The sequence below is a fragment of the Phoxinus phoxinus genome (genome assembly GCF_949152265.1).
Source record: "Phoxinus phoxinus genome assembly, chromosome: 12".
In the NCBI taxonomy this organism is placed as follows: Eukaryota; Metazoa; Chordata; class Actinopteri; order Cypriniformes; family Leuciscidae; genus Phoxinus; species Phoxinus phoxinus.
In genome coordinates this window covers 20,522,253-20,533,740 of record NC_136887.1, presented here as the reverse complement: position 1 = coordinate 20,533,740, position 11,488 = coordinate 20,522,253, and the positions used below count along the sequence as shown (strand labels likewise).

At 38.3% G+C, this 11,488-nt stretch overlaps 2 protein-coding genes across 3 annotated transcripts; both read right to left on the bottom strand.

The window, feature by feature from the left end:
* Positions 1–4,451: 4,451 nt before the first annotated feature.
* On the bottom strand, positions 4,452–6,392 carry wnt8-2 (protein Wnt-8a ORF2; the record flags this gene model as incomplete). Its single annotated transcript, XM_079629865.1, has 5 exons — positions 4,452–5,006; positions 5,547–5,689; positions 5,846–5,971; positions 6,077–6,215; positions 6,363–6,392. The coding sequence occupies 5 exons, from the start codon at positions 6,390–6,392 to the stop codon at positions 4,452–4,454; spliced, it is 993 nt and encodes a 330-aa protein (XP_079485991.1).
* Positions 6,393–6,910: 518 nt separating this feature from the next.
* On the bottom strand, positions 6,911–11,069 carry wnt8a (wingless-type MMTV integration site family, member 8a). Of its 2 annotated transcripts, XM_079629864.1 has the most exons (7): positions 10,979–11,069; positions 8,984–9,108; positions 8,843–8,876; positions 8,584–8,722; positions 8,322–8,447; positions 8,073–8,215; positions 6,911–7,960 (listed from the first exon to the last, which is right to left on the bottom strand). In XM_079629864.1, the coding sequence occupies exons 1-7, from the start codon at positions 10,997–10,999 to the stop codon at positions 7,397–7,399; spliced, it is 1,152 nt and encodes a 383-aa protein (XP_079485990.1). In that variant the 5' UTR covers positions 11,000–11,069; the 3' UTR covers positions 6,911–7,396. The 2 variants fall into 2 exon arrangements, with proteins under 2 accessions (XP_079485990.1, XP_079485989.1); XM_079629863.1 differs by lacking the exon at positions 10,979–11,069 and having other exon boundaries at positions 7,041–7,960; positions 8,984–9,173.
* Positions 11,070–11,488: the final 419 nt, after the last annotated feature.

Sequence of the window (11,488 nt, the reverse complement as noted above, 5' to 3'; positions counted from 1 at the left end):
CTTTATCTTGCTATTTTTTTCTCCTCCTCTGTCCTTTTCTTCTTTCTCTTTTCGGCACCACAGGGATACTTCCTTTTTTTTGACATGGCTTAACATTACCGTGACTATGCACAGTTGCGCACAAATGATCTGCACTCCGGGTGTCTAGTTTATACGCATGACACAAACGTTGGCAGACACAGCAGCAGTTGTAGGCAGGTATATTGATCATGAAATCTGAATTTTCTTGTCTTGAATTATTCATTCATTCATTCATATTCATGTCACTTGTTTAAGTTATTAAATATGTAAGAAGAAAAAAACACTTGACTCAATTGGCCCAAGCAGCCGCTTAGTTTGCTTATGCCTCTGGCCGGCCCTGCTGTTAAGTATTGCATTTTCCAAACAGAAACAGGAAACATCCCTTTTGGGAACAGAACAGCATGCAATCTAACACCAAGGTGAGATGTGAAGGCACTCATCAGTCAACCGCAGGACTCCAAGAATGAAGAAGCTTCTTCCCAAGGGTTCTTTTCATGGGGCTGCTAGCTTGTGTTTTAACCAGCGGCTCCTAACCGTAAATTTATAGCTATAGGGCAGATTCTGGGTCTTGCTGCTAGTTTATGTTAAACATTTTGTAAGCGTTATATTCGAATCGCTGAACGCATGCAGTCACACTTTTGGCAGAGGTCTAGTGTCCTTGCGTTATTTACCCAGAGGATGGTGCTCTAATGTTGATTGACAGCACATGACACATGCATAGAATGCTATTTAGAATTGCTTTAATGTAGTATTTAATGCCTCAGAATGTTGTTTTAGAATATTACAAGGAACATAATCTCATGTCTATTCTCAGAACAAACATAATTATAGTCTATTCACATGAGCACGTTTAAAGCAAATGATTTATACTTTAATTGATATGCTACTCCACAGAACAGACATGTCAGCTAGTTACTGACCTGATGCTGATAATATAGCTGAAGCGGATTGATATCATCTTGGTCTGTAGCGAGGTTTACGTGAGGTAATGTGAAAATTAGCTGGGCAGTCTGAAATCTGCTCAAATTGCTCATAAATTAGATCATGTTGTAGTTCCATTTCTTACCACGGATTTAAGATTGTGGGGTCCTGTAAAGCTGGGGAGGGCTCAGCCACCCTTTGCCCCGCTATCATAATAGGCCTACATGCCTGCTGAAACCATGCGCTAAATTTTGATATATCCTACTCAATTTATGACTTAGGCCTTGTCCAAACGGAGACCCATTTAGATGTATACGGGTCCCTGCATGGATATATCTGAAAATGACACCCTTGTGTTTTCGTGTGTACAGCCAAAGCCACCCAATATATTTTGTGAAACGATGATGTCATCACCCCACGTGTCAACCCTACTCAGACACTGCTACGTCACGTAACAGCAACAACTGCGGACTACATACTTGTGTCCGTGCTGCAGAAGCTACTGCGCCTCTTTTATTTCTTTATTTCTTATTTACTTGCAATGTTATTTTATTTTATTTCTTTATTTTTCTGTTGTCTGATTAAGACATTTCATATTTTGTACCAGGTCATTTATAGTTGTGTATATTGTTCAATAAAGTTCTTGGTAAAAAAAAGAAAAAAAAAGAAGAAGTAAAAAGCTACTGAGCCTATTTTTATTGGTACACAGGTTTTGTGCACAAGGCTGTGAATGCCTCAAGTCTTCTTCTCCATTTTTAGTGTATCTCTGTCGCAGAATTACAGCGCCACATACTGGTCTAGCATGTATACCACATTGTTTTGAGTTGGTTTCAGTGGTTTTGTGTGTACTTGAGACAACACTGTTTACGGGAAAAGAAATTAGAACGAGGGGAAAAAAGATTGGATAGGGATTAGGGAAAGCTCTGGCTTCGTGTGGATGTGGCCTTAATATAGTCTAGAAAATATTTGTTGCAGAATGTTCAACACAATTACAATATATTATTACTCATTTTGTTTATATAGAGGTCTATGTTTTGGATGAATATTTTGGTGAGGCTCTGCCCCATCTGCCCTTACAGACAAGCCATGGCTAGTTGTTTAACATATAAAAAACAGAAGGAACTTTCATTGCAGGATGTTTTAGGCATTAAATGGTAATTCATTCTTAATAGGATCTTATATAAAAAAAAATTCTAGGTACTTGGTTGTTTTAACAATGTAATGCACTTTACTATTTTCCCGCACTTAGATAACTTTATACATAAAGGAAGAGGTGGATATTTAAAAAAACTCGAGACCCAAAAGATCTCAGTAGGAGGCACTAGGATTTGACCAAATAATGATATCAGTGATATTGACCTGTCATGGAAAAGAAAACCAATAAACTAGTGCCAGACCTATAATGAATGACAAATAAGTCACAGAGCCAGTACTTAGCTTGATTGAGAGTGTGGCTGTTCTTCTGATGAAGAAACTGTGCATTCCTGGCCTTTGTCATGCGCAAGTGGAATCCTTAAGCTAAAAGGAAATAGGTCTTTTGTGGCGTGGAACAGACTGGGATCACTGTAGTGCTGGGGTTTTGAAGTGGGTAAACCAAAGGGCTACACTGAGATTACAACCTGATTCTATCCATATGAAAGGTCAGTAAAATAAGAGATAAGGAGGGGATGGGAATGGGGGTCATGGCTGAGATGACAACAACATGGTACTGTATTTGAGGGGATGGGCACTTTGTTCCTTATTCATCAGAGCTCAGCAGGGTGGCCTGGGAAAGAACATAGCATCCTGAAAGGCAAATAGCCAGTTTGTGGTGGGTGAATAGGTTGTTTCTGTTAATTAGAGTATTAGGGTTAGCAATAAAAAAAAAATAAACATTTAATTAAATTAAAAAGTAAAAAATTATCTGTATTTTTTTTACTATGTTTTTTATTTATTCATTTATTTGAAGCAAAGTGAGCTATTTAATTTAAGTAGCCTACTTTTTATATATTAAATCATTTTTTATTTTTTATCTTTCAACATTGAAGTAGCCAAAGGGAGGCAAATGAAGTCACTGTGACACTATATTCTGAGATTCCCACCCCCTGTCCTCTGAGTCAAGACCCCCACTTGAGCCAATATCCCATCATTCATCAGGCCAGACAGTTTGGCAGATTTATGGCATGTCCCACTGAGTAAACCGACTATGCATTGAGGAATAAGTGAGAAATCTGCTGATAAACTATATGAAAACAAATGTCATGATTAGGCCATAACATCAAATGGGGTAAAACATAATCACAAATCACTTTGTTGACACACGACGTAAGGCTGGTTTTACAATTGAAATGTGTTCCCAACCTCGTAACGTGACCAATAATGGAATTTAGACCCTTCCTTTGATTTATTTACATCCATCGCAGTGACTTCCGCAGGTGTGATAATGTAGGCTACACCAACACAGCGGCAAAGAGGATTAACATGCCAAACACCTTCCAGCAGTGGCATGTTTCCTACGGGCTTTGTCTACACTTTTGTCACCAGGGCAGCATACTGTCCGTAGTCTACTGTCCGCATATCAAAGTGCGCCAATGTCTAGGCAAGGGAGGCGCCTATACAGGGCGATGTGCCAAATGTGACACAAAGTTAATCCCTTCAAGAGTATTAATTAAATAAACACCATATAATGTGGGACTCATTTATATCTCATAATTTCAAGGGTTTTTTTCTGACAGCACGTGTCTGGGATAAAGCTCTCGACCGACCTAATGCAACAAATATGATAACTGCGCAACCATCATAGTTGAGCATTCGATCATCACTTTTAGAAAATATGTAATCTTTAATCACAATGTAAAATATGTAATTACAATTAAAAAGTTTGTTTTGCAGACACTGCGAGGGGCGTCTAAAGGGTCTTTCGCCGACCGCGTTTTGATTCAATCATATCACGTTGGGTGAAGAGAACGTGATTAATATTCATGAGCCCTACAGCCAGTAAGACACTGCGAGAGACTGGGTTTTTGAAAATATTAAATCGAGAAGCCTTAAGTCAAGAGAAGTTGTCTTTGACTATTTTAATTTGATATTAAATTGATAAAAACCCGTGACTTCATTGTTGTCAGTCTTTTTCATAGAAACCGTATATAAGCAGTTATTTCAAGCACCTTATAGCATTGTTAGTCTACTCACTCACACGGTTGTGTAGCCTATATTCATCAACACTATTTGCATTTCTTACCTCATCGCTAAATCATGTTGCGTATTTTCATTGCAGTGCAGGTTATATTCTTTTAAAATGTATTTTCACATTTGGACATCCCTGCTTGTTAGATATAGCCACAGAGATATAAAATTGGTCTTATTTAAGTTCATGGAGAGTAAGAACGAAACCACAAGACATTTCAGTTACTTTGTTTTATTATAATACCTTAATATATAATTGAGTATGTACAGAAATAAAAATATATATTTAGGGCGATGAAGTGCAGATAGAGGTGTTCTCCTAAGAAAATAGTTTAGGGGGTGTTTTATTTTGGTCCTCGAGGTCTGCGTCTTTGGTGACCGTGGCTTCCGTGTCTCCGGGCGCAAACGTGTTTGACAGTGACCTGAGAGCAGTTCTCGCACTTTACTGTGCAGCACCAGTGGAACTTGCAGTTGCAGCTGCTCACTATCTCTGTGCGCTTCTCCTCCACCCGCAGACCGCACTCATGGCACAGTCTGCGGCAGCTTCGCCTTTCCCACTGACTGAGACTTTCTCCATGCTGCAGGCACTCCCGACCCTCAGTGCCTGAAAGCCCGAGGCTCAGGTTCTTGGTGCAATAATCCGGCGAATCCTCCAGATATATGAGCTCTGTCCGGGCGATTGTGCCGAAAGCGTCTGCCATGGCCACGCGGTTGTCCGCGGTGTTGCCCGCGCGCATTCGTCTCTTGTCCATTTCGAGCTTCTGGGCCTGGTCGTGCTTCACTTTCAGGTAATTGCCAATCTCACGGAAATCAGAAAGCTGCATCCAACACGTTTGCATTGAGCAACTTTCTGACATGCCATGGCACCTACAGATCCTCTTCATGGTCGCCTTTACAGCCTAGAATACAAATTGGCCTATTGTTATTTTACAAATCTTAAAAGTGTGTTGCATATTCTTTATAGCCTACGTATAAATAGGCCGGCCTGTTTGTAAAAAAATATATATAATCAAAAAACTTTTTCAGTAACCACACAAGCTGCCCAATCGCTAAATATAGCCAGAGATCATCACCTTTATATAGATTTATGGAACACAAATGCATCACACAAATTTGAGTTTTGTATTTTTGTATGCAAGTGTCTTTAAAACAGTTAACGGCTATCCACTAGGGCGCCTAATTCAAATAGATTTGCATAAGACAAACCCCTAACGAATTGTGTAGCCTAATGTTACGGCCACAATTATTTGGTGATCGTCTTGCACAAGGTTTGAGGTTCGTGTTTTTGCGCCCTAGCCTATGACATTATTTTTAATAAAATTTTATTATATTGTTTAAGAATATTTTCGTCCCTGTTCAGGTATCAGGTGTTTTTTAATCTGACAGTAGGCCTAGGCCTAATAAAAACTTTGAAATATGAAAAGTATTTCTCAACTTACCAAACGTCCAGCTTCATTATTATGAAGATTAACTGCAGCTCGAGAGTCTTGTCCAGTCTCAAGCGCATCCACATATTGTTTAGAAATTCTCTCTCCAAAATCCATGTTGTCACTACATCCTCCCCAAAGCCAGCCACGACCCCCTGAAATAGAGTTCATCCCATTATGCGTCGTGACTTTTTTTATTTTTAATGCAAATACTTCACTTGTGTTGCATTGCTCATTAAAAAAAAGAGGAAACAAATAAGTAGACTATATTTGATTGTCTTTATTAGGGAATTTATCTTTACTGTACTTACCGAGTTTGCCGTTCCTCGAACTGTCACATCCACAGTCGTCCAAATCTCCGAGACTGCAGTTTCTGGTTAAAGTATACATTACCCCGGCTGCGCTTATTGCATGGACAAATGACGTCTCTCTCGTTGCTACAGAAGTAGAGATTATAAATCTGTAGGCCTAGTTTTTTTTCAGACTTTGTAAAAAACAATATTTTTTTTTATAAACAATTCACATTTATGCACATATCTTACCACTTCTAAAGCCTTTAATTGTGGAAAGTTGTAGCGCGCTGTCCGGGCAGTTCCACCTGTCCCAAGCAAATTGATGTTTGCATTCATGTATCCCATTCTGAGCACCGACCCGCACACTACTTGCATAGGTAAGATAAGCCTAGGAAGAAAATATGAGAGATATATTTCTGATGTTGTTGTTGTTGTTTTTAGGATATCTTGGTCATTCTTTTATTTCGTAAAAAACGATTTTAAGGCGGTCGTTGTAAATGGCTTTTCAAAGCTAAGAATATAAATTAGACTATACCTTTGGTCCAGTCATCAGCAAATTGTTCATTGCCCTATGGAAGGAAAAAGCAAAACAAAATACATGTTATGTTAACAAGAGCAGATATGTTTACATTACATTAACTGATAATAATTAACTAATGCATCCTCACCATGTGTGCCCAGGGAGAGTTTTGTCGCAAATTAACAATAAAAACACCCAGAGGAATATGTAAGCCATTATCTTAGATCCACACTGATAAAGCAGGCAATGTGCTGATTTGAAAAAGTGATGTAGCCTACTGTCATGCATTTTATAGTCTACTCCTCTCAATGGGGGTCTGGGCAAAATACCTTTTGTTACAGGTTTCCTGTCAAGCTATTGGTCCACAGTCACCAGCCAGGTCCAGGAAACGCCTCCAATGAACTTCAAAGGATATCAATACAGGACAGTGCCGCGTCGCGTCGTTGTGGCTGATGCATAATTCAAGTGTGATTGGGAGTGATTTTACACCGTTTATTCACCAATAAACATTTGAACCAAACTGCGCAATGAAATCGACCACTCGGAGACTGTAATTTTGTTTTAAATATTTAATTAGCTTCCCAAAATAAGTCCAATATATATATAAATATATATATATAAACAGAATGTAATAGTTTAAAAATAATAATGTGATAGTTAAAAAAATAATTGCCTTAAGTTTCATAAAAACAACACTTCAAGCCCCTTGTGAAACATTACACTGTCAAGTGAGAGAGAGAGAGAGAAATAAAAGAGACGTGCAAATATTCAAAACGATCATATTTGTAAGTAACTAAACCTGTGATCTAATGTCGACAACGAAAAGTGCAAATAAACAACATAGGTCTACGTAAAATTAGAACTAGTAAGCTATGTGATCAATCAATTGACAGTGGGAACCAGGAATCCCTTGTGTCTGACATTTCTCCTTATAGCAATGTGCAGAATAATATAGGCTACAGTAAGTGAAAAAGCAGCATATCTTATCTCATATAAAATATATTTACATTGGAAATATACAACTTAATATACTTGAAAAGAGGATAACTTCATCTTCTATTGCGTTGTCTTTTGCGTGAATTGTTGTGCGGACGACGGTTTCTGTGTTTTTTTGCGCAAAAATATTTGGTCACAGTCTGAGTGCATGTTTCGCATTTGACTGTGCAACACCAGTGAAATTTACAGTTACAGCTGCTCACAGTCTCTATCCTCCTCTCTTCTACTTTCAGACCACATTCGTGGCAGAGCCGCCTGCAGCTTCTCTTCTCCCACTGTGAAAGATTCTTCCCGCTTTGTAGGCATTCCCTGCCTTCTGTTCCTTGTAGTCCCAGGCTGAGGTTTTTCACGCAGTAGTCTGGAGAATCTTCCATATAAATGAGTTCTGTGCGCGCAACGATGCTGAACGTGTCCGCGATTGCGCCACGATTATCCGCGCTGTTACCTGCCCTCATCCGAATTTTGTCCATCTCCAGCTTCTGTGCTTGACCATGCTTGAATTTCAGATAGGTGCCGATATCCCTGAAGTCAGCCAGCTGCATCCAACATGTCTGAATACTGCAGCTTCCAGACACACCATGGCACTTGCATGTCCTTTTGAGTGTTGCTCTGACGGCCTGCAATACATGTATAGTTTCACGTTAGCCATGTGCACCCCCATGCTTCAATAAATAAAGTTTTTTTTGACTAGTGAAGGATTAATAAGAGAATAAAACGAATGCTACTCACGAGTCGACCAGCCTCGTTGTTGTGCAGGTTGACTGCAGCGCGAGAGTCGTGACCATTTTCAAGCGCGTCCACAAATTGTTTGCCGATTCTTTCTCCAAAGTCAACATTATCACTGCAGCCTCCCCAAACCCAACCACGACCACCTTTGAAAAAAGAGAATAGGAAAGTCTGATGTTATTGGTCTGAAAGCTTTGATTACATTTGAATTATACATAAGCATGGTTAATAAAATAAACGGAAATGTCTTACCAGTTTTTCCTATTTTGGAGTCGTCACAGCCACAGTTATCGAAGTCCCCCATGCTGCAGTTCTTTGTCAAAGTGTACATAACTCCAGCAGCACTTATGGCATGAACAAAAGCTGTCTCTCTGGTCGCTATTAAATAAACAAACAAGAACATGTTAGGTCAAATTCAATACATTTTAAATGAAAGTTAATTTGGAACATACATTTTTAAGTGAAAAAATAACAATAGAATAATAACCAATCTAATTTTGGCAATATTGCTTACCACTCCGCAGGCCGTTATGTGTAGATAACTGCAGTGCGCTTTCCGGACATTTCCACCTGTCCCATGCGAACTGATGTTTGCACTCTTCAATACCACTCTGAGCCCCTGCCTGCACACTGCTGGTGTATGTGAGGTAAGCCTGTTGGATTTAAAAGATGAACATTAATTAAACACTGTACGTTCAGACATTACTATAGGGCCTATAATTAAATTAACGAAATATCGCTGTACAAGTGCCAGGCGTAAAAACTTAAATTACCTTTGGTCCTGTCATAAGGAAGTTGTTCACCGACCTAGAAAAAGAGAAGAAAAAAAAAACATGTTTATAAATAACATTGACATAAAACAACTGAAGTAGCCTATGTTAAGATATCTGAAATGTTCTGTAAAATGTATGTACCATGCTGTTGTCGACAATATGTGACAGCACATAGACATCACCAACGACGCAAACATCTGGCAAGGGTTCATTGCTGAGTGAGCGAAATCGATGCTCCCTTCTTGTGGAGATGCAAAGCACAAACACTGAGATGGATACACAGGAAGACACAGAAAACAAGTGACTCGGTGCTTGAACGAGCAAGGCATTTATACCTGTCGCCAACTTTGAGTGACAGGGATCTCCAACCTTTGACAATTCGCTGTGAAAAGACGTCGAGCTCGTCACTGGAATTGTGCACTTCAAAGCATTAACACTTTTCACTAAGCCATTCGGCCTATCTTTTATTAAGCTGTAGTTCATGGTGAGGGTTGTTTCAGATTGTTCCTAGACAACCCTACATTTATTTATTTACTCATTATTTATTTAGCCTACAGTTATTTTTGTAACTTTAATGTGCTAACATTTGTGTATTTATCAGACACTTTGAATTGAACTGTCCAAAGCCATTAAACTGTTCAGCTAATATCCATTCATTAGACTTGTCTATTGAAGGTGTTGTGTGTATTCATGAATAGGCTGGTTGTTGATTCCGTGTTGGACATATACTGCATGCATTTTTGCATCAAAATAGCCCTTTTATATTCCTTCCTAAATTAAGAGTTTATTAGTATATACATAATCCTATATAGGCCTATTCTATAAAATATAGGCTATACACAATATAATCATACATATTTAACATTTTATTTTTTGTTGAATTAGTTTAGCTTCTTGACTTTATAGAGTGTCTTTATTCGAGACTTGACTTTTCACGGTTTGGGAAGGTTTTTCACCGGGAAATGACACTGAAATGTAAGGGGCTGCTCTACATTGTATAGGAAGAGTCATAAAATCATTCGGCTCCGTTCGCTAAGGGCCATGCAAATAACATGTAACACGTCTACGCCTCTGACACTCTAGTGTTAATAGAAGACCAGCTGATCCCCTGGGAACAGCTCTGGTGTGAAAAATGTCTGGAAACAGTCCGATACATGTATAGAGTGCAACATGTCATAACATTAGTCTGCTAAATAAAACTAATAATAATTATAAGTGCATTTATTAATTGATTCAGTCATTCGATTTGTGTGTCGAAAGGGATACATTTAAATTAAGTTGTCAATTCACGTTTTTTTTAAAGTATCGTCATATGCTTAAAGTAGCCTAGTTAAATGTTTTTTTTTTCTTATGGGAGACATCATTGTAATGATAGAGCAGCTAGTTTTCATTATTTAGTGCTGATGAGTTTACACAATTCAATCATGTGTCATGTAAGACAAATTTAAACCCGATAAGCTAATTCACACTAAGTTATTATTTGTCACTTGGGGATCAACAGCTGAGCAATGTAAACAAAAGGATAATCATGAGAACGATTATATTTCATCATTTTACTTTCGATTAGGCTACTTTTTGCGATTAATTAATAGGCTATGTGGAGATGTGATTCTTTTTTTACACAGCCTACTGTTGCCCGTGGAAGATTAATTGTTGAAACCACGTATTGACATCTTCGAATCAAATCGTTAGCCACTCAAAAATCCCTTTTCAAAACAGCGTTTATTTGATGGTCGGATAATGGTTTAACCAATGCTGTTGGCTGGAAGACAATGGAGGGACGCGCAAGTGAGGATAATCCCCACTAATTGGACATCGGCATCATCAAGTCTACACGGTGCCTGAAACCCAAATTCCCACACCTACTTGTTACAAAACAAACCCGTATTAAACAATGATCTGATACACTCAGACCTAACCTAAACGGAGCCATAGTGCCATAAACGCGCTGTCGCAGACATCTCAGGATGGTTTTATGGAGTAACAAACTGAGTGCAATTACACATCGCTTACTTCCACGCTTTAATTCACGCGGGTAACAACTACGGGCAAGTAGGTAATTATAAAAATGACTAGAAGAGCATCACCACAGCGTTTACTCCCCATATCAAACTGATACGAGGGAACATGGCTCACCTTGCTGCACAGATGATCCATTTTGACTAGTCGCTCACAGAAGCTCAGGTGCAGTTCATTAGCCTGTCTGTCACTGACCGTGTTAAGGCGGTTCGCCTTGTTTTGTGATTAAGGAAGGAAATAAGGATGCCTGAGATAGGCTTATGAAATTAAATAAAAACAACTTTATTAATTCTTAGGTGTTTGTAAAAAAAAAAAATTAGCCTACTTTTTTCATTTTATTTATTATTATTATTTACAAAAATTTGTACAGCCTAATAAATTTTTCCCATTTGACCTGAACAAAATGTGCCTTTTCATGAAATGGTCAAATATATATAATAATTAATAATATACATATATAGGCCTATATATATATATATATATATAGGATATAAATTATCTTGGATATACATATATATAAATTATCTTGGAAAGATAGGCTATCGTATGGTTTTCTTGTCACACTGTAGCAAAATGGCTTCTTGCATAAAACAACACTTTTTAAAACAATAACTTTTAGGCAAAATA